Below are 27,599 nucleotides of genomic sequence, written 5' to 3'. Positions count from 1 at the left end.
TTTAACAAAGTATAAAACAAATTTAAACATTTAAAATTTTAAAATAGTGGTTAAAAACATACATTATAAATATTTCTTATATCCTTAAATTTTACTAAGAAAAAAAAAAATACAAAATAAATTTATTATACAGAATTTATTCTATATTTATTCTATTTTATACGCATATATATATATATATATATATATGCTGTTTGAAAAAAGAACTGATTAACTAATCGATACAGATAAATAATTTAATAAATAAGAAATTTATTTCAATACACAGATAAATTTTATTCAAATCAACATAACTTACATTTGGTAATGGAGTTTGTACAAGTCTGCAAACTAGTTTAATAAGAGCAACTACTAAAGCATCCCAAGAAGCAGGTCGACCTTGTCTCGCATCTCCACCAAGAACACACGCATAAAGTCCACCAAATCCTCCTGATTGACTATTAGCATCAGTTGTTCCGCCACACTGAGCTCCAACTAAAAATATTAAATAAATTAGTTTTGAAATTTAGTAGTATTAAATTATCATTTTCGTAATAACTTAATACATTATATTATTTAATAATATACATACAGAATTTATAATTTATAATTTGGACTTTTCAAATTTCGTGTATAAATTATACTAATCAGGCGTAAAATTAATATTTATTAAAAATAATAAAGGTCTTAAAACTATTTTTAAAATAATGAAATACTGATTGTTACCTCCAGCTCCTCTGACATAAGTAGAGACTAGTTCTCCCACACATTCGGAAATACTCATTGCAGTTCCCAAGTCGGTATTTGTAAAATTCAAATTTAGTAATGAAGTAATTAGTTTACATTGTGCATCCAAGGGACCTCGCCGGGCAACTAGCGCTCCACCAGGTTGCACTAATTGGTATACAACCCACAGTAATAATTCCTTCAACGAATTTCCCAATGCACTACCAGGTGTAATAACATCACAGCGCATTTCAAGTCTTACGAGAAAATCTTGCAAGGTTTGGCATAGTGTTGGACCTGCCTAAAAAGTAAATTTTATTGAAAATAATTATAATAATAATAAATTGTTATATCATTCGCAAATCAATAGAATTTAATTAAAAATATATTGATATAAAGACAATAATAATAATACATAGCACATTACTATCAAAACTTATATATGTCCTTAAATTTTTAAATAATTTTTAAAACGAATAAACAGGAATATATATATGTCATAATATTTATTAAATGATTTAATATAAAATGTTTATACAATTTTAGCACAAATTATTGTGATTGGTAATGAATTGTAATGAAATCTAGCCGAATATTGTATAAATTTAAGAATATATTCTAAATCAAGACATTCTATTATAAAAATATTTAATACATTTTAATATATACTTTCTAATTTCACGCGTTTTCATTATATATCAAAATTAATGTAAAATCAATAGAAAAATATTAGTTTTTTAAATGAATATATATATATATATATATATATATAAATAAATCAAAGTTGCCAATATAATAATTAATTATAATATTAATATTGATATTATTTAATACAATATTTTTCCAGTATCCAAATTTCGTTCAATGCAATGACCAGATTAATTGATAAAAAATTCATTTATCTTATTTTGTAATCAAACTTCGCATGCATTTTTTGTTTTAGATAAAAATAACATTTGCATGATATTTCATATAAATTTATAATTTTTTATTTTCAAAATTAGCAATGTAGTATCATAAATAAATATAAGCTATAAAAAGAAATATTGATTTTTCCAAATTTCAAACAAGATAGAAAATTAAAAATTTTAATATACCATTCCAAAGTGCTTATTAGCAGTGTCAACATTTAATCCATTTCCAGAAAGTAAACGAAGAAGCATAGCACCCATATTTCGTTCCTTAATAATGCATCCAGCCATTCCTCCTAATAGCCCATCTAATGGAGTACTACAACTGGCAGTGTCAACTTGTTCGGCTTGCAGTGGTTGATTACTAGCCAGTGTTAAGCATTGCAAGGCATAACACCAAGCTCGCAAAGACACTCCTGGATGCCTGCAATATTTGAAAACAAATGAAAATAATATTTATCTTCCAAAACATAAAATAAAAATAAAATTTTTTAAAATTAGTTTAACGAATACATTAATTACCATGAAAATGCAGAAATCAATCCAGCTATTGCTGTAGAGCTTAGAGAAATTACCGGAGTTAAAGAAGGATCAAAATGAGAAGAATTTGATTCTGATGTGATGTCAAGATTCAGTGTTAACCATAATTGTAAGACTAACTCTAAATTTGTACCCATCCTCTGTTTTAATTAAGAAATTGTAACATTGATATTACACAAAACATAAACATATTAAAACAAATTAAAAAGAACTTTTCTTACTTGAATGTATAACTCTGTAAAAATCTTATCAAAGCATCTAGTTAACATAAATAAACTCGATGGTGGTGGATCTGCTGAATTTCCTGTCTCTTGGCTTCTATCAGAATAATTAGACTGCCTAGACACAGAAGTTTGCGTATGACGGCAGGAATCAACTGATGGCTATTTACATTAATTTATATTATACAATTAACCAAATATCGATATTTATAAGAAATAAAACATCTGCTTAAAAAATAACTTACATTAATTGTAGCATTTATACCAAGAGGTAAATTATATGTGCCAAGAACAGAAAGTCTTCTAAGCGCAATTTCTATACCCGTTTCAACGCCATATTCTAATCTTGCATCAATAGCTTGTGAAATACTGTAAATGAATTTTTAATAATTATTAAATTAAGTAAAAATTTTATAATAAAAAATGATGCATAATTCGTTCGTAATATCTTAGTTGTATAATTATAATTAAATTGATTATTCATAAAAATTATTTTTATATTTTAAGACTATTAAATTTAATGATCATAATCATTCTTAAGAAGTAATAAAGTAAGAATGAATAGTTTTACAAATAATTTCTTCTAATTACAATTTTATATATAATAATAGAAAGAAATAATACCAAGCCCCTATATATTTACTCATTTGAATCGTTAAAATCGACAAATCTGAATAGAAATGAAGCTCAGAGAAAACTTTTTAGTCACCAGAGATTATTTAATTATTTCATCGAAAAATGGAAATGCAAGCATATATAATATAATTACCCTGAGCTAGTAACAGTGGGATATTTTGATATAGCACTTCCTTTCTTTAAAATAGTTTTACCGCGTTCAAGAATATTGTCTAAGAAATCTTCAAATTCACTATCATCTGACTCAAATAAAGAAGGAAGATTGAATCCACTAGTTTTTGATGTAGTTGCATTAGTTGGTGTTACAATAATACTGTCTTGTGTGTCTTCGTCACCATCAGCAAAACCTTCATCATTCCCAAAAGTGTTGGAGGAACTCGTTCCAGCAACGGCTACTGAATCATCGTCTGCAACCCTAGTTTCTTCAGATGGCAAAGCTTCAAAATTTTCCTCAGATATATTCAATTCATTTGTTACAGGATGTCTTGGATATAATTTTTCTCCTATGAATAAATAATTTATTTTTAAATTATGCATATGTTTAATATTAAAATAAAAACATTAAAGTTGTTTTTATATGATGATTAATTCAAATTTAACAAAATATTTGAAAAGTTATTTATTCTTTATTTATAATATTTTTATTTTGCATAAATATACTAAAATTAATCAAATTCGAAAATCTTTTTTATTCATTTTAAATATGTATTTAATTAAAATTATAAAAAACATCTTTTTGAATACTTCAAAATATAAAATTTTATTATTTTTTTTATTTTATTATTATTATTATTATTATTATTATTATTAAACTGTATAATACATGAAATTCTTTAATAGTGTTATTATATAGTATATAAATATTATTTGAAACAAATGATTAAAAATAAATATATAAAAAGGTATTTTTTACCCGAAATTAAATATCATTTAAGTAAAAATACATTATTCCGATGCAAAATACTTTGTGTATCAATGTAAGTTTTTTTATACTTTATTCTAAATTTAAATAATAATTGCTTTAAAAGTTTTATTCGAATTACAAATATAAATAAAAAAATGAGATTTATTTACAAATTAATATACAATTATACCTTCTAATAAGTCTTGCAAAAGACAAGAGACTGCATGCGATGACCAAGCAGTATCAGATGTTCCAGTAGCTAATCTAACTAATTTTAAAAGTTGATCCTCAGTCATAAGCTCACCCAAACTAATCGCAGGTCTAGTAGATACTACTAGTCTAGCTACTACCTAAATACAACAATGAAAGAAAAAATTATATAAGATATCAAAACTTCAATATCTATTTCAATATAAGAAGAATTTTACTCACTTTACATGCTAACAAAAACATATCAACATTAGAAGGATTATTTAATAATAAAATCACAAGTCCACGAGCTACTGGTAGAACATATTGATGTAATAAATTAGATGAAAAATCAATTGGCTAAAAAATTTAAATGTATACATACACACGTATAAATTCATTTGAAAATTGCTTATATTTGAATAAATATTGTTTAATAATTTTACCTAGTACTTGGTTGAGATTGAGATCGAGAATGTTGCGATGCGTTTCTTCGAATACCAAATAAGTCTTTAAAATGTTTAGCAGAATGTTGCTTCAATGTTTTCTTATAAAGACGTTCTTGACATTTTAATGCTGCTTCCAATTTAGTAGAAAAAGTAGTAGCCTGTGTATAAAGTAAAGGATATATCTTTGGAATAGTTTATTTATTTTTCGAAAATTTAAAGAATAATGGATGTTAACATATAAATTACAAAACTACCTGTGAAGATGAGTGAAAAGATTTTTTCGATTGCTCTAGATCTTGTACTTGCTGTTTGTGATGCATAAGACGCTTTTGTAACTTCTTGCGATAATTTCGTGATGCTGAAGATCGACTGGAGCTAACAAATTTTCTTTGCATAGCTAATTCCCCTTGAATGAATTCCCAACGCGATGAATAACCTTGAAACAAGAAAATAATTTTAAAAAGTAGTTTATAAATCTAATGAAATAATATCCCAATAAATAAATAACAAATATACTTTGATGTTAATAAAATAGTATATTTAAAATTTTTTTAATCAAAATAATACAATTTTTTTGTTATATTAATATAAATTTGCATAAAAAAATTACATTAAAAAAATTTCTTGACATAATTTTGTTAAAAAATATGTTACCTTGTTCTTTATTTTTATCATGATTTTCTTCAAGAGAAGTAGGATGGACAGCTGTTGTATCTAAGCATACAGATAAGAAAAGTAGGACCCAACCAATCAAAGTTGTGTCCAATCTACTTGAATTATCTATTTGACCTGTTGAAATAGGCAACAATAGTCCACCAAGAGTGCGAACCATAGCATCTACTACGGATGATTTATTAGCTGCAGCAATCAGTGATTTACGTCCAAGGAATGTTAATAAAATAAATACTCTATAAAGCGTAAAAAATTATTTTGTTATTGGCTAATTTATTTAAAATCAATAAAATGAAATATTTTTCTAAGCTGTAGAAAAATTTATTGATTTCACTATTATATTCAACTGTTTAATTTGATATCAATAATTAATTTATTAATTAATTCTATTTAAAAAAAAAAAACCTCATAACTTATTTATAATTTACAGTTAATAATCTATTTATATCAACCAAATCATTTTACATTTATGCTTAAATCAAGACTGCTACTAAATATATTCGGACATTATTTAACAGTTATTTAATAATAGTGTTTATATTTATTTTCAATTTATTTTTAAATAATACTGTAAACTTTATATTCAAACTAAACAACGTGAAAGAATTAGCTTTTATAATTATTATTACTTTCAGTTTGAAACTATATTATAAATTAACCAACCTGTCCTGAGGAAATATGTGCGTTGACGATGCAGAATAAAGATTCACTAATGTGTTAGCAAGAAAATTACCCCACCAAGACTGATGTCCAGCCATTCTAGCTAAAAGTGCTACAGCATAAAGCTGTAAATGTGGTGCTGGTGTCATTACGCAAATAGAATTAAATAATTTTTCACATACTAATGGTGTAAAAACTTCATACAAACTGATTGGCACCTATTAAAATAATTTATAATATATTAAAAAGTCAAAAGCGTCAAAAATAATTTTATTAATTGTATTTGAAAATGTATTTACAGGAGGTACAGGACCGATTTCATAAACAATATAAAGTAATATATCTAAAAGAGTTTCTCCAAGAATACGAAGCTTATCACTAGAAGCACTAGCTAATGTAGTTAAAGGAGCATTTTCTGAATTTATCCATGATTCTAGTCGTTGCCATACTCCACGAATAATATTTAATTGATGTTGATACATTATACATTCCTTGAAACAAAATTTATAAATTTTTAATTATACAAAATATTTTTGATAACTAAAATATATTAAATAAAATAATAATTATCACATGATATGTTGATAGAATCTTTGCTGAAGGTTGTTCTTTATTGTCGCTTGAATTTTTAGCGTGACTTAAATAATGTTGCATATGTATTACATTGGGAGTCTCTGTACATAACAAAGGATCAAGATAATTTTTTAATCTTTCTGTTGCTAAAGTAAACCTAAGAAATTAATTTTTGGCATATAAGTAATAAAATATATATTTAATTCAAAATAATAGTTTATAATCAACAAACCTGCATTGTACATCTTCGGCAAGGGCTGATAAAATATTACATTGAGATTCAATGGTACTTTGTAATAATGGATCAGAAATGTTATTGGCATTTGTTTCCGTAGGATTATATTCTGAATAATCTTCACCGGGTAAAATAACCATATGCCCATAAAACATTCCTAAAGGAATTTTGCATCGTGTTGTTGACATACCATAACGACCGATAGTGGTTATCTAAAAGTGCGATATTCAATTTTTTTAATGCATAATTATTTATTTCAATATTCTCATGTAAATTAAAAGGATTTATATGGATTGTCCAATTTATTGATAGACAATGTTTAATAATAGTTATAATTCTGAAATTAATTTAGTTTTTAAATTTATATAATAGAAAATAAAATTAATTTTTTTTATTTTTAGAAAACAATATTAATAAGCATAACGTATAATTATATACTATGTATGAATATATAAATTATTTGTAACATTAGTAAATGTATAAATATAAATATGAACTTTTTAATATTGCTTTTGATATATATTCCAATGGAACCAAAATCTATAAAATATTTTTAGATCTAACCTTTACATATCTGCAAACAGGAGGGGGCTGTAGATCACTAACAACTAAGGGTTTATTGCCTATATCACCAGCCACAACAAGGCGAATACCATCAGCCTCTTCACTTTTAGTCCAAATGTCAATTGAAAGAGAAACCAAATCACTACAGACAGGTATCATTAGATCAGTAAGTAGAACTGGTGCTCCAAAATCTAAGATAACAAATCTCCTTGCTCCAGAGTGCATTCTTTCAACAACCAATGCCTGCTGTGGTGGCCAACAAAGTAATCTTCCCCATGGAAAAGCTATATCGTCTTTCTGAAAATATTAAGATTTCAGATAATTTAAAGTAAATAATGTATATGAAAAAAAAATGCAATGCTTATTTTAATAAAAAAATTAATTATATCAGTTAAAAATTTGTAATATCAAAAGTTTGTTTTACTAAAGTATTAAAACATTAAAAATTATATTGACATTATTAAAATTTATAAAAAGAAATTATGTACATTAGAAAAAACATAATTAGAATATTTTCTGAACATTAAGTAAAATATGATTAAAAATTTTAAGTTATTCCATATAAATAATATGTACATAGTTTTATTTAAAGCATACAATCAATTAGAAACATTACAAAAACAAAATGAATAGAATTTATCCCTTATAAATGTAGATGTAATATAGATGGTGAAAAGATGAAAATTCCTTAGTTATTTAACTACATTTAAAAATATAAAAAGGGAATAATTAAAAATAAATGCGAACATCAATTTCTTACAATAAAAAAGTACATTTTTCACTAATTGTTTTAGTTTCCAGAATGCATTAAAAAAAAAAAAAAAAAAAATTTATTGAAGTGTTTTTATTACAGTACATTATTTGTACTAACTGAATCTAATTTAATTATCCTTTCTAAATAAAATTTTCAAATTAATTTATTTCGTACGTATGTATAAAAAATTTTAGTCACAGGTGTTTATATTTATTTATATTTATAAGTAATATAACTATTTTATTTTTAGGAAATTTTTAATGAACTAATAAAATATAGTAATTATAAACTAAGCCAGTATCAGTATTGAAAATAAATCTAGCTATGTTAAAATATTAATTCTAAGATTCTGTCAATAAAATTCCGTATTACTTTTAAATTCTGAAAATGTTTAATTATATTGAGATAGCAAGTTAAGAAAATTATAAACTAAACGGTGAAAATAAAAGATAAAGTGAAATAAGCTGCCTCCGTCTACGTAATCGTGTCTACCTTTTTCGCGCTGGTGTCTTCAGCTTTGTTCGCCAATGTACCGACATTCGTTACCGAGGAGGGCTTTTCTTTCGGAACGGAAGTTAATGTTGGGGGTTTATCGCTATATACGCTCCAGATGTGTGTTGTAGCACACTGTATATTGCTAGTCTCGTCACTATCTGATTGATCATCAGGAGTGTAAAAGTCGTGAGCCTTCTTTGATAGAGCTTGGTAGTTGACCTTTTGCGTATTTTTTGAACACTGACTAAGCAGATCGGTTAATTTCGTTGTCAACTTAGCTTGAAGATCTGGTCCTAGTGATCCAGCCTCGAAGTTCTACAATATTAGAATTATTTCTCGTCATGATTCTTAACGAAACTAAATGTATAAAATTGTCCATAGAAATTTATTTACTTATATTTAAATATTTTGCCTTTTATTACCATATTGAGTTTTATCAATTAACTTATTTTATTTTCACCTTTTTTTCTACAAAACTTTCTACGTTATTTGGGCAAAAAAAAAAAAATAGTAATCCTAAATATATTCATTAAAATTCTATATTGAATAACCTAATATGAAATATTACATTTCACATTCTATACTAGACGAAATTAATCTACAATGATAAAAATTAACCTGGGCTAAATTTAAAGAACTTAATTATTCCCATTTTTATTTCAAGATATTACAAATAGGTATTCGAGTAATTAAACACCATGCTTATTATAAAAACAAAGTCACCAGCTTAGATTTCAATATTTCTATAATACTTACATAGGCTGGCTGGATTATTTTCGAATCCGATGCTACATTTGTAGTAGGTATTACTGGTTCATAAAGTGTACTTCCAAGTGTCACAGTGTTGATACTTGGATCAATTTTCTCCATTTTTGTACCATCAGAAGCAGCAAGACAAGTAAAGTGTAAAGGTTCCACCTTAAATATAAAATTTCATTAAAAAAACAGTATTGTTATACTTTTAATAAAATTACGAGTATTTGAATATAACAATTAATTTATTAATCATATAATATTACTGTAATATATTCGAAGAATTTATATTTAAGTATTACCTCTAAAAGACTTTTTGTACAATGATTAGCACAAAGTGCTTTTAATTTGCTTGGAACAATAAGATCGCCAGCAGAATGGGAAGGTAAAGATAAAAGATCTCTTAGATCAATTGCATCTTGAGTATATGATGACATTGTAGATGTTACAGATGTACTAGATTGTTCACCAGTTGCTATTGAGGAATACGTATTAGTTACTGGTACAGAACTTGATTTTGGAGATACAGGTGGTTCCATATCAAATAATTCAGTTTCAAATGGTGAATTATATAATCCAAATCTAAGTAAATATAAATATGGTTTATATGCGTACGCGTGCACACGTACAAACGTACATAAATTGATTTTAATTATAACAACTTTCTCTAGTTTGTATATATGTAATATAAAAAATTATTATATCAATAAATAATTGAAATAAAAGGAAATTAAAAATCATTTAATGAAAAAATTTAAATCAAACATATTGGGTAAAAATATTATATCATTTAATAAAATTAGATTCTGAAAATAATTACCTTGTAGCAAGCAATAAATGATAAGGATTAACTCGTTTCGACATTTCCGCTGATATTTTTTGAATAAGATTAATACATTGTTGAGCTACACTATGATTTCGATCTAATGGCAACAATCTTGTTATTAATACAGCAATCCATCGCAAAGAACCAGCCCATTGTACGCTCACTATATATGGTAATAAAGTAACTAAAACAGATAGTACGGCTTCTTCGAAAGCATGAGGCGCTGGATCTTCCAAATTATGAAGACCCCTATGAAAATAAAAATAAAAATTCATGATATTTAAAAAATAATACCTTTTACTTTAATAAAATATTTGAATTATTTCAAATGTAACTATAAATGGTAGTTAAATTGGTTATAAATATTTTAATATTTAATTCCAATTTATTTCTTATTATATTTTCAAAAATATATTTAAATTTTTCAACATTTAGAAATTTATCCAAATTATTACAATAATTAATAAACAAAAATAGTAAATATTTTATTTAAAATTAAAAAGATTGAAATACATACTCGCTACAAATCACAATTAGCTTAACACATTTGTGCGCTATACTTCGTCCGGCATGAAGTAAACAAGTTCGTAATAAACAAGGTAATCTCTCCCGTACACAATGAACAGTTTCCAACTGCATCATTTTTGTTTTTGTTATACTAACTCCAGTACGTAATCTTGTTAATCTTATTGCAGCAGCCCATATTAAAATATCCAAAGCTAGTGTTTGAACAACTGGTGATCTATTACATTATTTAATCGATTATATATTACTTTACTATTATTAGTAATGCAATAGAAAATATAGTTCCTTACTTATCTGCTGTTTCTAAACAAGCCACTTTTAGTAAATTATCAATAAAAGTTTTAGACTCCAACATTGCACACCTTTGTAATTTTGCTTTTGGAATATTTGTGGGATGTACAGATCTTACAGTAATGGAAATTTCATGAATCCAATCACAACCTATTATTAAAAAACAATACAATTATTTATTAATAACTTTTATTTACTAAAATAAATAATAAATACAAATACATACATTTATAACAATCTAATTTTTTAGTTGCATTTGCAGCAAATCTTTCTACCGTAGCACCAGGGGGAAGCGGACCAGCTTCATCTATCCTTAATTTTTTTGAAGTTGGTGGTTTCCATTCTAATAAACTAGATCTTGATTTTGATGATGCCTACAAACATATAAATTTAAGATTACTTTGAGTTTATTTTTAAATTATTTATTTAAATAAATATGAAGAATTAAAAATTTAACATACAATGGTAATAATACCATAAATAATATAAATAATGAAAAATTAAATAAAATTAACTTGTATAAAATATATTTTTATTCATCCTTTGTGAAAATCATCTTTATGACTAAAATTATTTAAAATCACAGAAATATTTTATTTATTTGATATTTTACTAATAAAATAAATAATAAATAAATCAAACTAATAATAAATTATAGTAAATATTAAATTTATATAAATTATGATAAAATTAGAATAATTTAAAAATAATACTTAAACATACCCCTTCCTTTACTGGATCAGTTAAAGCTTTAATATGAACCAGAAGTGTTTTAGCTTTAGTTCGAAATAGCTTAGGACTGGTAAGTGTTACACAGCCTGAATGATCAGACAAATCCATGCATCGCTGTAAATTAACTGGGCCGCATAAGATCTCTGTATTATGATGCTTTTGATATGCTTCGGTAATAATAGGATTATCAGTTTTCTGTTCACGACCAATTCTAAAGTCTATTTTTTCATCCACAGGGATCAAAAGAGATTTACTTCCAATACCAGTCATGTTCTGTTTCAAAAGTGTAACCTGTATCATCGGTAGTTGTAGACATGGAAAATGTAAACTGAATCGAACATCAACATGCCCAACGTTACCAGCAGCATTTCGAGGTAAGGTTAGTTCAAAAATGTGTTCATCCCAAGTGGACCTGCATAAAATTAGACATTTTATAATATATATACAAAATATAAATTCCTAAAATATAATATAAAAAATTGTCTTTTGAGAAGGTACATTATTTATTATTTATTATTATCATTTATTATATTGTATAATTATATATAAATATATTGATCATTTATTATTAAAGATACAGGAAATTAAAAACTACACAAATATAAATTAAATGAACTGATAATAAAATCCATTTTATTTATGTACATATCGAATATTAATAATAAATTAATAAAAATATCACTAATTTTTAAATAAAATTTTTAAGTATTATTTTATTAATTATCATTTATTAATATTATTAAGTATTTTTTTAATTACATTGATTTTAAAGCAACCAAGCCATTATTAAACACTTATTAATTTATATTTCAATTTATAACTGTCATTGAACATATTTACTATAGTTACTGCATATTATTATTCAAAAATAAAATAAAATTTTTAAACCAAATAATAAAATTAATGATAGTTTTATTGATCAATATATATTGCATCAATATTTCGAATGAATATTATAATATAACATAAGCAATAAAGATAATAATTTTATATTTACTAACTGATAATCTCTAACGTTTATTTAATTTAATGTTTATTCTTTACAGAAATTTATATTATCTTCTAATCCTGGTAAATCAATGCATTAACAATGATTAATTACATAAAATTAATATCGCTGAATTTATTCAATGTTATAATATGCTTCTCAACTAATAAAGTAAATTTATTACGTATAATCAAGTTTCATGAAATTGTATAAAATATTTTTAAGTAAATAAAATAAAAAACATAAATTATAACTTAAAAAAAATTGTTGAAATACTTTACCAAATAAAATTATTTAATAAAAAAGTAACATTTTTATTAACTTACGCATCAGTTTGAAGACGCCAAGTCCGCGTATGATGTTGAGTTTCGGATTGATGAAGATGTTGTGGATGACGACGTTGACGCTGAGCTTGCATCATTTCACTCCAGCAGGATGGGACTGTAGCTCCATAAGCTGGAGATTGCCGATCGAATCGTGTTAAATCGTACAATGTTCGAAGATCCGAATAAGTTAAATTTTGTCTGTACGCTAAAATGTGTTCACTAAAAATTGATAATAGCTTATGTCAATTTTTAATTATAATTTAATATAAAGAACAATTAAATTTCATTAAAATTTTTTTTTCTTCAGATTTTTAGTTTACTATAAATACTTCTTTTAAAAATATTTATATGAATTCCATATAAAAATTATACAATACCAAAAAAATGTAGCTTAAATATTTTGTAATATGTATATAGCAATTTTAAATATCATTGTTTTAATAAAACTAGTGAATTTGAACTTTTATATATAAACATATATTTATAAAAAAAATAATTTAATTAAAATAATATATTTATGAACATAATTTTTTTTTCTTTTTTTAAAATACTTACTAATTAATAGGAGATGAAGTCGAAGTGCTAGGAGCAGTTAATTCATTTTCTTCACTAATGTTTGTATCAGTAATCATATGCAAATCTTCGACATCTTTTTCCTCGGTAGAATCATCTTCTATAGACATACTGAAGAAATGAAGTACTCCATTACTAGTACATGCACATAACCGTTCCAATCCTGTATTAAAAAAATTATTTCAATTAAATGAAATTTCATGATAAGATTTACAAAATTATTCTTACTTCTGTAATATAATGATTAATATTAGTAATACTAGGTATAATAGAAAATTGTTATTGAATATACTGACTTACTGGTACAATAAGCAGCTGAGATAAATTTTTGTCCATCGAGTTTCGCTTCGGTAACGGTCCTTAGATTGCTCAAATCTAATAATCGTACTGCACCATCTCTACAAACTAAGGCCACTTGTCCACGTGGTTCTTGAATGTTTGAGCTTTCAGATGTACTGTCCGAAAAATGCATACTGTCTGACGAGTTTGACGATAGTCGATTTTTCTCAAGCATTGGTAGCAGTACACACTCGTTGGGTGCCTGATCCGGTGGTAGTTCCCGCCTGAGAATGGGTTCCGTCCTTAATCTAACCGCATTGTCCGTAAAATCCAAGGCATAAACGAGCAAAATTACATTTGTATTTGTCTCTGCCTTGTTCTGTATTTCACCATTAGTCAGTGTCTTTGACTGTATATCATTATGGTCCCAATACATGAAGCTCTTGGACAAGGCTAAATAAATAGTTAAATGGTATGTACTCATTAAATATTATAGTGTATATAATATGCATTGCAATATTAACAAGATACATTGAAAAAATAGCAATATAACAATAATAATAATAATAAAAAGAGAAAGAAAAAATTTAAAAAGAGATAATATAAATTGAAAGTATATTCTTACAAATTCTTAATTTAATATGATATTAAATTAAGGTAATTTTACGTTAATTTTATATTTGATACTTTTAAGTTAGATTTCTTTTCAACGTTTAACTTTTTCAATTTTAGTCATTTTCCTTAATAGTTCCTTAATAGTAAATTAATATCAAACTATAATCGTTAACGTACTACTTAAAAGTTCTTTCATAATACTTTTTGAATAGTCAAATACATTAATTTATTGTAAATCCGTTAATATAAAATACATTAAAAATCTGTTAAATAAAACTGACTTTCGTAACTTACTTTCATCGTCAACATCCATCTTATTAGTATTGGAAAAAGAATCTGCTGGACTGTCATCAACATGGGGGCATAATGTAACAAATAAATGTTTACTGTCTTTTGTAGGTAATACATTATTGATTCTAAGAGAATGATGCGCTTCGATACGAATAGTTTGTATGACGATAGGTATCGCCTTGGTTGTCTTGATGGTATCCAAAGTCTTTCGCAAGTGCGTTATTTTAGATGTTGATGCAAACTGTTCTGGCACATAAGGACTAATTGGATTTGAGTTTGCATCAAAAGAACTCGAGGTTGGAATAGAGCTATTAACTGGCATTCCGTATAAAATTCCGTTGGCGGTGGGCGTTGCTAAAACAGTATGTGAAGCTCCATACAAGCTATTAAAGTGTGTACTTCCAACCATTTCTAAATCTACATCCTCATTTATTTCCTCAAGTAGAAATTTACTCAACAGTATATCTTGATGAAGATTTTCCTGCCTTATTCCATTCGAGCTAGCGCTTGTTCCAGTTCCAGAGAGTTGTTTTTTGCTTTTAGTACCGACTTTCGAATCATCTTTTTTGACAGGTTGTAACTGTGTCGTTTTATGGTGAAAATCACAAAGCACCAGATAGTGTAACATAGTTGGATTATATGCATCACCACTTGTGCCTACCTTCATTATATCAAGGCTATTACTGCTTGCAGCACTATTCACGCTATTCATCGCACGTACCAAGGAAGAGGATGAAGCTAGATCTGATGAGGCTGCCCAAACATTTTCGAATGTTCTTAAATGTTGCTGAGTAGATGTTGAGCTAGAACCACCACTCATCCCGCCAACGCTATTTGAACTAAGGGATACGCCGGAAACAAGACATGGCTTGATTGATGTGATTGTTCCTGAATTTTTCAATGATGTTATTGAGCTGTTAGAGTTTGTACTTTTATTCTCATTTTGAGTCCTTGGACCATCAACAAGAGCTAAAGCTGTCAGCTGAAGTCGATTGTTAAAATTATGCAAACTGGAGGAGGATTTGTAGGTATCAGCAAGTGTTTCTGTTTCCGTAACAAGGTTTGGAAGGAATGACGATGATAAAGAAGTTGTTTTTGAAGCAATAAATTCGAAGGAATCCTTATTATTTGTTTCTACATCACGTGGATTTAAATAAAAGGACACTTCTCTCTGAAAATAAATCAAAGTTTTTCTATTATATTTATTGATACAATAAAATGAAAAACATTTTAAAATATTTTTACTGCAAAATTGGCACAATTTATAACTGGCGTGTCTTCACAAATCTCAAAAATTCAATAAACTGAATTTACAATCGGATGATTTCAAATTTTTTATTTAAACTTTTTCCTATCTCTTAACTAAGAAAAATTAACAATATAAAGTATTCAAAGAAATATATGATTAATATATACAAAAATAAAATTTTGATAATTGATTATTTTCTACCAAATAGTACTTTTATATGATTGATTATAATTATGAAAGATAATTATTTTTTATTAGGAAATTTCACAACTTGGAAAGTATTTTTTAATAAGTTTTTCAGAAATAAAAAATTAATAATAATATATAAACTTGCTTAATAATTCTATGGTACTGACAAGTCCTTTCAAAATATTAATCTGCAATTAGTAATATAAATAAACATAAATAAAAGTTGGTTTTACATAATAAAATAATTACTTCTAAAAAATTTAGAATATTATATACAAATATAATATGAATTAATGTGTTTTCCGTTGAGTTTTAATTGAGTTTTTTTGTAGGAATTTTCGAAAAAATTATTCATTTACTTTTTTTTATTATATTATTCAATTTATTTTTATTTTTACACGTTATACTCAAGATATTTTAATATTTAACTTCGAATTAATGTAAATTATATAAACCAAAAAATTAACGATCTTATAAATAAAAGTTGGTCTTATTTTTGTTGAATTCAAAATACACATAAACATACCTTCAATTGGTTGTGCACGTTCCAAACATTTATGTAACCACCAAATGAAGCTGTGGCAACGAGGCCTGCAATGTTTGTTGTGCCTATAACGTCAACCGATTCACCGACAGCTTGCGCTGGTGCCGTAGCTAAAGTAACCGAGAGTGGAACGTTTTGTGTATACTCCCCCTTAACAAAAGGGCAGGCTGGAGAATGGCGCTCGTGTTCGGACCAAGGCTCATCCGTAGGCTCCCAGCAAACAAGACACACACTACAGGTGAAACACATCGCACGATCCTCACCCGATGGATTAGGATTATGATAAAAACCAGCTTGAGCCATTTGATCTGGTAATGCCCACCTGTAATAATTACATAATGTTAACAAAAGATTAGTATATATATATAATTGCTTACTAATAACATGCACTTATATAATAAACGCTTCAACACAATATTCTAATAGACTTCAATGCATCATTTATTTCACTATATAAACTTATTATTTTATAAAATTAGTCCCTTGTACACTAAAGAGCACAAACGGCAATTCGACTAAGAATATCTTAGAACTATTAAAATATGTACATACTCAATAACGAGATGAAAATAATTTTTTGTACTGAAAACATTAAATAAAAAGCAGCTACTATATACATTGATTTTATCTAATTTAATCGTATTTACCAATACAATATGATTAATAAACTATAACAAGAAAAACGAAATTTTTTTTTTTTCAATGGATAATAATTATCTAAGATATTAATTATTCAAAAAATATTTCCATAATATATTAAAACAAATTAAAATTCTTTTAACCATAGTATGAATACAAGCTTTCGATTCTTTTTAACAGAACCTACTGTTTAAAAACTTCATCAATGAAACATTCATTTTATTACAAACTGTCTATAAAAAATATAGTTTTTCTTAAGTTGAAACAAAACTAATCCTCATTAATAAACCACTTTTAATTATTAAAATAAAAATAAAAGCAATTCGATAAATATTTTGTTAAAAATAAATTTGATAAAAATAATTACTAAACATACAAAATTATTTTTAAATTAGTCATATTCCAACAATAATTGAAATATTAATATCATTATTATAAAGAATCGGTAATAAAATGTCATATAATAGTATTTGAATGGAAACATCATCAAATTAAAATAAGTATGTGATAAAAAAAATAAAACGTTTTGATCAGACAGATTGATATTCTGAAGCAGAATTTTGTCTATTTTTAAAAATTAATATCAAACAAATTAGATTTAATTACTTTTTTAATTTATATTCATATTTTGCTAATTATAAGTTATACTATATTTCTATTTATAAAATTCTTAATATTTCATATACTACAAGTGTAGCAAAAATTTATCTACAAATTATTTGGCTATTATTAAAGAATATAATAATTTATTTTCCTTTTATTTATAAAATAAAGTAGAAATTTTGACATTAGAAAAACTAAATTATTAACTGAATAAATCAATATTTTTAATTTATAACATTTAGAGCTAATATGAAATTCAATTTAAAAACTTGAGTTTATATTTACTAATGAAAATTTTAAGTTTTTTTTTAGATTATTAATATTAATAAATTATTTATAATTAATTATCGTAAAAAGTGTATCGACCAATATGTTTACACTTGTTCAAGAGAGTAACAATATTGATAAACTACAATTTTATGCTATTTCAGATAGACTTAAAACGAATCAATGTTAATTAATAATCTAGCATTTTTTACGATACAAATTATTCATCGACTAATAATTTCCTTTATAAAATAAAATATTATTTATATATTAAAAAATGTATATAAAGCAAATTTTAAGAATATTAAATTTTATTATATTAAGTTAATATATCAAGTTTGATCTGTTAAGTTAGTTCAAATATATATTAATGTTAAAGATTGAATTTTAAGATATATTAGTTATTTTAATAATAACATTAGTAAAGTAACTATAATTATGAAAAGAATTATAAAAATATAATTAGGCAATATAAAATCATAATAATCAGAATTATTTTAATTCATTGTAAATTCCGATTATGTATTATCTTTAATTATTTACTACCAAGAATAGATTTTTAAAATTTTTTTATAGCTTGTAATAATATATTAATAAAGCATTAAAATAATTATACTTATATATGATATGATATATATATATATATATATATATATATATACACATATGCATACGATTACATCTATCATATGCATGAAAGATTAGTTAATTCATTTACATCTAATGTAAATAATTGAATGAAAACAACATTTAATTATTTCTGCATTTTAATTAGTTAACTTGAGATGAATAATCCAAATTAAAACAAAAGTTAAAATTAGTATTCTACATACCTTAAAAAGCAGAAAATATGGATTATATAACAAATTAATAACTGATATCAGTATAACTGATGTTGAAAACATTATTAATGTTTTAATGAAAAACTTACTAATGTTTTATTATCATGTTATAATTGATTGGATGTATTTAATATGGAATTATTCTATACAAATTCAAAATAGATTGTAAAATACTATGCAAAATAAAATTTTATTTAGTATTAAAAAATTACAATTTGTTATTGAATAATATTATTAGTTTATTTTCTATCTATTATATAATTAAAAGCTTCTATAGTCAATTCAATATATTAGTAAATTACAATATATAGTTTAGTAAATTAAACCTGTATGAAATCTTGGTCAATAATTTACTATTCTAACTATAATTGTTGCTTATAAATTTTTAAATTAAATATTGATTGGGACTAAATTTTAACAAATTACATAGATGAATAAATGAAATTACTAACTTATAATTCATGTGTGGCCATTTGAAAAAAGTATCTCGGCGAGCTGCTTCACTGAACATTGGAACTTTGTCAGTAGTTCCACCATCCATTACAAGACCAGGAAGTAGACCGTTGAGTCGTTCACTTATAGCAGAAGCTATGGGTAATGCAGGTACATGCTTATTGTGCTTTTTCAAATCCATCACCAAATTTGAACATACAAGTTTTAATGCTCCATGTGATAGTTCCAAACACACTGTATTCCACTAAACAAATTATTTGTTTCATTATTAGAATAGTTTAATAATAGTCATTAAATCATTGCATATGAAATCATAAAAGTGAACATTCTGTATTTTTGCTGTTCTCAAAAGTTTAATTATACTAAAAAAATAAAATTATTTCAATTTAATTTAAACATATATACAAATTTCTTATAATTAGAAATGATACTATTACACCATTGTATTGAATATAATTATTAATAATGATTTCTAGGTTTTGTGTAAAACTTGAGTAAAAACTAAATTTCAAAAAAAGGGGTCAAATTTAGATAACCAAAGAAAATCACTAGTTTCATTTGTTCTTTTAAAAATTAATTTACTACTTATAATTTGAATATCTATTTATCAATATATTTTCAATATATTTGAAAAATAAAAAAAAATTAAAAATTTAAAGATAAAAATATTGAAAAGATGCAATCATTATAGTTCATCTTATAGTTAAATTAATTTGTATTATACATACCTATAAATTACAATAAAATAATATTATATGCTTACTTTTTGAGCTTTAATTCCTTTCTTCTTACACGTTTTTGCTAAAGCAATATTAGTAGACAGTTCTTGTAACACTTCTTGTACCTGATCAACTCCTGGAAGTTCTACCGATCTTAAGCAATGATGCAATAAAATTGCATCTGTAAGTAACATCTCTAATTTTATAATATCCTCACTTCTGAAAACAGGCATTTGCAAAATGGTATGCAGTAATAGGACACCATTGTAATCGCCTCTAACTCCAATTCCTCTACCATCTGTATACAAAATTTTGTCAACTCCTTCACCCAAGTAAACACCTTGTAGTTTTCCTTCTGCTTTACCTATAAAGCAGATCGATTAAACATAAACAATTTTTCAAACAATAATATTTAATTCCAAATAATATGTATAATTAAATTAAAAAAAAAAAAAAAATACATTTAGTTGGAATAATTACAAATATGATTCCTAATTAGCTAATTTTTATTATTAAATTGATAATGAAACTTAAAAATTATATATTACAACTAATTGTAAAGAATATACATTTTTTTAAAAAATAAATTGAGTATCGTAAAATTTTCTATTAAAAATATCATTTCCATAAGAACTGTAATATATATTCAATACTATTATGTTATGTATATTACAAAAAATGAGTTATTTCCAGAATGTTTACAAAGTTTTAAAATCTTGTTGATGATAAAAATAATTAAAATTTTTCTTTTTTTACATACTAAATTAATTCTTTTTATAATTTATTTAGATAATATTAAAATAAAAATTATAAATTTAATGAAAAAATTTAATTTATTTTTTAAATTTATAATAGATCCTATAACCAAGAATATTTCTGTTGCTTAGCAAAAAAAAAAAAAAAAAATCAGTATAAAATTGATTATAAGATTAATTTTAAAGCACTAACAAATTATCTATTATAAAAGTTTCTTTATTAACTAATATTTGCTACATATATTAAGTACCCAAATTGTTCAAAAACATTAATTTTAATATGTTTAAAAAGTATGAATTACATAGTTCAAATTAAAAAATTTAATTATCTTTGAAATCTTAATAAAATAAATATGTATAAATTAAAAAAATACTTAATTCACCAATAAAAAAACAAACTAATTTTATTTTTAATGAAAATAATTATTTTTAATTCATAATAGATAATTTCTAAAATTATATTTTTCAATCATATTTTAAATTATGTTTTCGAAGAAATTATATTAAAATAGGGATGTGGAACTTAAAATGTAAAGTAAACAAATTAACAAATTTTTTTTTCTAAACAATATAATAAATCAGTTATATTATTTACATATTCTGCTTAAAATTATTATGATAAGGACTGATTAAAATACATATATGAAATCGTTAATTATTTATAATTATAACTGCTTTTATTAAATACAAAAATTGAATCTTACTCAAATACAAGTGCAATTTCTTAAAAATAAAATTTATTATTAAAATATAAGTTAATTTTAATAGATTAAATAATAATACTTTATCTAAATAAATTTATAGGTAATGATTCAATTTCATATGAAAAAAAAATGTAATAAATATAATCATAGGGTAATGAAGAATAAATTAAGAAATTATAGAACATTAAATGTACTATAAAAGTAATAATATTAAATGAAACAAATTATATGAAAATTTATTCCTTAAGGAACCTTTAGTTAATATTTGTATTTAATCCACTAAATATTATTCAACGATATAATTATAAATAGATACAATGTTACACGCCGTAACAATTTTAATTAATTATTTCATAATTAAATTGATTTTGTATTTTAAATATTAAAAATTTCTTTATTATGACTATCAATTTGAAATACATATTTATAAAATTATAATAATCATCATATCAAATATAATAAATATAATAAAAATAAAATATATGAAAATAATATAATAATTACAGAAAAGCACATTTAATGATACAAAAGTTAATTCGTGGAAAAAAGTAACTTTTTATCACTATTTTGTAATACTATATAATATAATGATATAGATAATAAAAATAATTTCAAATCACAGTAATAAAATAACTTCTTTTCAGTTAAATATTTTTTTTTTTTAAGTTTCCTTTTCTTTTTTAAGTTTTTCAATATAATCAGAATCACCATTATATTGTAAGAAATGTTTAATTTTATAATTTTATACATAATAGGTATGTTTTAAAATATAAATATTGATTAATATAAATTTGAAGCTTTGAAATACATGTATTCTTTTAAATTGATGATTTTCAACAAAATTTTTATCATTACTTATCTACCATTTCACTATTATCTAAAATTTTATCAATTGAAATTATTTACTTAATTTTTATATTATTTAATTATATTATTAACTATATTATTAAATAATAATTATATTATTTATATAGTTGACTATTAACTGCATTATTTTAAATGCTTTAAGCATCAAATAAATTAAATGACAATTTAATTACGATATTAATATATTAACAAAAATAAATAGAATATTCAGAGGCCTATTCAGAAGCAATAAACAAATTAATAAACCAAAGAGTATAAATACAAGTGTTCCATAGAAATTGTGTAAATTATAAGCTTTTTACAAATTAAAAAAATAAAGTAAACTAATTATTTGAAGAAATTTGTTGGGAAGATAAGATAATAATAAAAGTCAATAAGAATATTGCAAAACAAATTCTTTCCTCAAACATGAGAATCCGTTATAGAATTCTAGCGTGCGTTCAAATAATGTAATGATTTTATTGTAATTAATTAATGTAAATTTTGGTAAAAATGGATAAAAAGGCAGAATCCAAAATTTTATAGAAGAAACATACGACAAGATACGTAATAATAGGAAAATCTAAAAGGTGTCAGTATTTGTCAAAGCAACGATGTACATAAAAGAGAATTATATATATAATAAAAAAAAAAAAAATAAATAAAATAAAAAAACGAAAGAAGAGAGGAGAGGACACTCACCGGACAGAGTACATTTTTGTAGAATAACTCCACAATTGACATCAAAAACATAAACTTGAGAATTTGTCGTGGTGATAAGAAGAACATTAAGATTCGGATGATATACGATCTGAGTACAATTGGCGCCAACATTTAGGAAGCCATCCTCCTTAAGCAACCAGGGATCGTCATCGGCCATTTTAAGCGTGTCGTGCTGGCCGTCGTCGTCGTCGTCGCTGCTGCAGTTGTTGCGCCGCGCGAAATATTTTCACGCAGTGCTGGTCGCCAAATTCTATATAATCTTAAAATTTCTACCTAGCGTCAAGCGTTCTCAACCACAAACGCTTTCCTTACTTTCACACACTTCTTTTTGTTCTTGCTCTCCTCTTTCTCAACGCGAGGAGAACATCACGAGAAACATGGCGCACTCACATACGCCATCTTTGAAATAGAACGTCATACACACAATACACCTAACCACCACTGTGTATCGATAGGCAATACCACACTCGCGACGATCGCTCCCATACGCGAATGCACTCACACAATTGCTGCATGCGTGTGTTTTAAAAGTACAGTTAACTTAAAATTGAACAAATAGTCTGAAGAATCCTAGAACACCAATCATTTTTTTACTTTCTTTTAAACTTAATACTATCCCAAGGCAGTTAAAGGTCTTATGCACAAAAATTTGAAATCAAACTTATTTACACATTTTCTGACGAGTGATAATCTTGCACACGTGCGCGTCAAAAAATGCGAGAAACAAGTGGCGCTTTCCTCCCTTTCTTTAATTGCATCCCCACCTTTATTTAAAGTCTGTTGAATGTGTTAATTATATTTTATTTACTTATAAATAATAGTAAATAAATGAAAAGACATTAAACCAAATTTTTTTAATATACTTTTTTATCTAAATACTTTTGTTTTTCTTCTTAAGCAAATAAAAATCAAATGTCCAAAGTGTTAAATTATATTTATAAAAAAGTAATTTAAAATCTTGGCATCTAATCAATCTAAACAGTGTAATACACAAATACTGATTTACTTCCATTTGTACCAAATGAAATAAGAAAAATTATTTTTTAGTTATTAATAATTATTAAATGTTAATAATACATTATTTTTTTATAATTGATTTTCTGTAAGTTCAAATATAATTAACTTCTATATAAAAATAATAAAAATCTTAATTTACTCATTTATTATATTGTAAAATTTAGAAAAAGATAATATATTTATTACTAAATATTATTTTCAAAAATATTAATATAAAATTTGATGGTAATTAAAAGAAACATTGAAATTCAGGATTTCAATATAAATTTACTTATAAAAACAAGAGTTATTAAAGCATTTTATTAATATTCTAATTACATTTAATTCTTCATTTTATATTAATTTTCTTCTTCGTTTTCTGAAGTTCTATTTTTTTTCCATAAATGTGGTTTTGCTTCTGGATATTTGTCTGTTAAGAAACTTTTAAGTTCACCATGCTTTGCATACATTTCAATTCGCACTTGGTCTTGATTTCTCAAGTACTCCATTTTCCTTTGTTTAATTTTATATGAATTATAATTTATATAAAATGGAGGATACTTTTTCTTTTTTAAAACAACTTTACCACCAAGAACATACTGTGTAAAATCCAATATTTCCATTGAACTCACTTCTGCAGGTTTTCTAACCGTAGCTGGGGTTGCAATTACTTTTGGATACATTTGGTTTTCATTTCTGAACTCAACCAAATGCAATTGCTTTTCCTCTGCTAATTGTTGATGCGTTTTCTATTAATGATGATAGAGCATATATTATTATGATGATTATGTATCTTATCTAAATTTTAATTGTTTTTTTTTTTTTATTAATATAAATAACAATAAAAAATTCCAAAGTTCTATTTTAATCAAACCTGTCTTAGTAGTCCAAGTATAAATGCCTTGATGATATGCTGATAATTTATAGCACCTTCTACTTTTACATAGATATCTTTGATTCCAATAACCTCACAAGCACATTTAATAGCTCTGTGACAAACTAAACCATATCCGTCATATTTTTTACTAACAAATAATTTAGTGGATCCAAATTGAGAAAAGAAATCATGATATACTGAAATAAAATTAATATTATTGTTATGCATTAAAATGATTAGCGTAACATATATTTCTGATTTATTACCTGTGTGATTATTGTATATTGGAATAAGCATTAGTTTAAGTCCAGCTCTATTTTTAGCTAGTCGTAGAGCAGTACTAATTTCAGATGCTTTACCAAGAGAAAATCCACACAACCCTTTTTGGTTGCCAGTAATTGCAAAAATACTATGAACTCTAACGCGACCTAAGTTTCCAGTCATATGACTTACAACCCTATGTTGTATGACTTTGGTTTCAAAATCATTCAAAGAATCTGTAATAAATAATATATAATAAATTAAAAAATTTTAGTATAAAAAATATTTTAAAATATTTGTTAAAAATTAACTAATTAGGTAGCCAATATATTAAATAGTTGAACTTTTTAAATATTGATATTCAAATTTAATTAAAAACTACAAAATATTTTAACAATTTAGTATTAATGATTTGTTGATAAAAAATAAATTGAAAAGAATTTTACTTTCATTACTGCTTTCTGGTGGTCCAATACTTTTACCACCCAATTTTGCACTGGTCCAACCCCTCAGTAACGGATGCACTTTTCTGCTTCTACGTTTCAAAAGATCTGTGGATGTCGTGGATTGTAATTCTCTATCAAGATTTGTTGATACCTTATGAGGTTTTACAATGTTTACTTCTTGCATAACTGGTGCATTTAATCCAGGCCATACCATGTTTAATTTACCAATACCAATAATTTGACCTTTATTTAAATCCTTTTGTCTACGTTTGAGACCCTTTCCTCTACCTCTATTTTTACCAGCATTACTTACACTTAATACAGATTTCCATAAATCTTTACCAGTATCTAAAATATAAAAGTAAATGTTAAGCAAATAATTTGATGAATAGTTTAAAATATTATGAGATATAATTACATTTGGCTAAAACAGATACCGGTCGAACTACTGATATCGATGTTTGTAACTTCCAAATATCAATATTTTGAATATTGGTTTTATTTAAAATACCTAAAAATTCAAAATGTGTTTAAGCTTTAAAAAACTACAAAGTGTATTGAGGTTATATTTATAAAATACATTTATATTAATAATTTTTTTAAATTATATGCAAAATATGTAGAAATTTATTATTTACGGTTTTCTATTAAAAATAATCTCTGTATTGGTTTTATAAACGGAGTATAACATCGTAATGCACAAATGGACATTTTATCTTGATATAAATAGCCTTTAAATAAAATCAGAAAAATTGAAAGTTGGTCAGGTTAGATGGTAACACGTCATGTATTGTCACTACATAAATGTTTTGATTACATAACCTACGACTGCACTAGTGTGTACTACATGTGGAAAATTTGAATTGGTCGTTCATTAAAAAAATTATTTCATTTTTATCATTTTCAATCAATGATATAAAACTAATGTAGCTTAAGTAGTTCGATAGATAATAAAAATATTAGCTTAATAATTAAAAAAAATATAGTATTTTGAAATAAGATTAATAATAAAAATATTGCCTAAATAATAGAAATAATTAAATGAAGTCAGGAGAGAAATATTTATTCATTTTGGAAGATTGAGAAGAAGTAATCTGTGTTTTACTTATACACTTTTTAATAAATTTTGCAATTTATTAGTACTATGTATGTAATTTAGGGTTCTTAAAAAACTAGTTGCCATTCTATAGTTATTAAGTAAAGAAGCGAAATAAACAATTTACCTTTTCAATATTATGACAAAATAATTCAGTAATTTTCATGTAATTATACGTATTCGTAGTGTGTATACAATTATTATATATTATATATTATTATATATATATTATATACTGTTATAAAGTAAAAATTTCTATGATCTTACAATATTATATTCATCATAATTTCAATCTTAATTAAACAATAATAAAAAGTCTATTTAAGATTCTTTAATCTATTTTTCAATAAATAAAAAATATTTATTAAGCCCCTCAATGAGGATACAATTGTTTAGGACACATTTTACTATTTCGATATATTTTATTTTTCTCTTTTTTCGTTTTATTAGATTTCTTTAGTTTTCTCCTTTTTCTATTTATTATTACTTATTTCCTGAATTCGTTCAAAAATAATATATTCTTATGATTGATTAAAGAACTTACCTTTTTGTTATTTTATATTTTTAATATTCATTTTATTATTTTGTTTTAACATTATTTAAAAGGTAGCACAAGTTAATTTAATTTATTGACTATAACAATTTTATAATGAGATCTATTTTTAGTTCTGAATTAAAAATTG

The 27,599-nt window shown here is 24.5% G+C and overlaps 2 protein-coding genes across 2 annotated transcripts in view; both read right to left on the bottom strand.

The window, feature by feature from the left end:
• Positions 1-23,624, bottom strand: part of Bruce (BIR repeat containing ubiquitin-conjugating enzyme) — a 40,467-nt gene extending 16,843 nt beyond the window's left edge. Inside the window, 32 exon segments of the mRNA XM_011506984.1 lie at positions 299-474; positions 706-1,006; positions 1,803-2,040; positions 2,139-2,296; positions 2,378-2,539; positions 2,623-2,746; positions 3,147-3,516; positions 4,108-4,267; positions 4,350-4,465; positions 4,533-4,713; positions 4,810-4,991; positions 5,210-5,463; positions 5,891-6,105; positions 6,187-6,378; positions 6,461-6,617; positions 6,693-6,907; positions 7,260-7,556; positions 9,265-9,426; positions 9,564-9,843; positions 10,082-10,336; positions 10,605-10,829; positions 10,903-11,053; positions 11,130-11,277; positions 11,627-12,047; positions 12,950-13,168; positions 13,505-13,685; positions 13,823-14,254; positions 14,711-15,878; positions 16,672-17,011; positions 19,493-19,737; positions 20,257-20,576; positions 23,220-23,624. Of these exon segments, the coding sequence (XP_011505286.1) occupies positions 299-474; positions 706-1,006; positions 1,803-2,040; positions 2,139-2,296; positions 2,378-2,539; positions 2,623-2,746; positions 3,147-3,516; positions 4,108-4,267; positions 4,350-4,465; positions 4,533-4,713; positions 4,810-4,991; positions 5,210-5,463; positions 5,891-6,105; positions 6,187-6,378; positions 6,461-6,617; positions 6,693-6,907; positions 7,260-7,556; positions 9,265-9,426; positions 9,564-9,843; positions 10,082-10,336; positions 10,605-10,829; positions 10,903-11,053; positions 11,130-11,277; positions 11,627-12,047; positions 12,950-13,168; positions 13,505-13,685; positions 13,823-14,254; positions 14,711-15,878; positions 16,672-17,011; positions 19,493-19,737; positions 20,257-20,576; positions 23,220-23,397 (8,223 nt within the window). The 5' untranslated portion in view covers positions 23,398-23,624.
• Positions 23,625-24,588: 964 nt separating this feature from the next.
• Positions 24,589-26,597, bottom strand: mRpS5 (mitochondrial ribosomal protein S5). The gene is made up of 6 exons (XM_011506983.1): positions 26,459-26,597; positions 26,239-26,331; positions 25,821-26,168; positions 25,380-25,610; positions 25,111-25,310; positions 24,589-24,985 (listed from the first exon to the last, which is right to left on the bottom strand). Exons 1-6 carry the CDS (start codon positions 26,529-26,531, stop codon positions 24,596-24,598), a joined length of 1,335 nt encoding a protein of 444 aa, XP_011505285.1. The 5' UTR covers positions 26,532-26,597; the 3' UTR covers positions 24,589-24,595.
• Between the last annotated feature and the right edge of the window lie 1,002 nt (positions 26,598-27,599).

The sequence above is a fragment of the Ceratosolen solmsi genome, unplaced genomic scaffold, assembly GCF_000503995.2.
Source record: "Ceratosolen solmsi marchali unplaced genomic scaffold, CerSol_1.0 scaffold6, whole genome shotgun sequence".
Lineage (NCBI taxonomy): Eukaryota > Metazoa > Arthropoda > Insecta > Hymenoptera > Agaonidae > Ceratosolen > Ceratosolen solmsi.
The sequence above is the reverse complement of the archived record's forward strand: the minus strand, read 5'-3'. Positions and strand labels throughout refer to the sequence as shown.

Excerpts from the sequence above, each read along its gene's own strand:
- mRpS5 (XM_011506983.1), bottom strand. The coding sequence starts at position 26,531 with ATGTCCATTTGTGCATTACGATGTTATACTCCGTTTATAAAACCAATA. Across the intron at positions 26,169-26,238 it reads GGTATCTGTTTTAGCCAAAT|ATACTGGTAAAGATTTATGG; the intron begins GTAATTATATCT and ends TTTATATTTTAG. Across the intron at positions 25,311-25,379 it reads AATATACAATAATCACACAG|TATATCATGATTTCTTTTCT; the intron begins GTAATAAATCAG and ends ATTTTATTTCAG.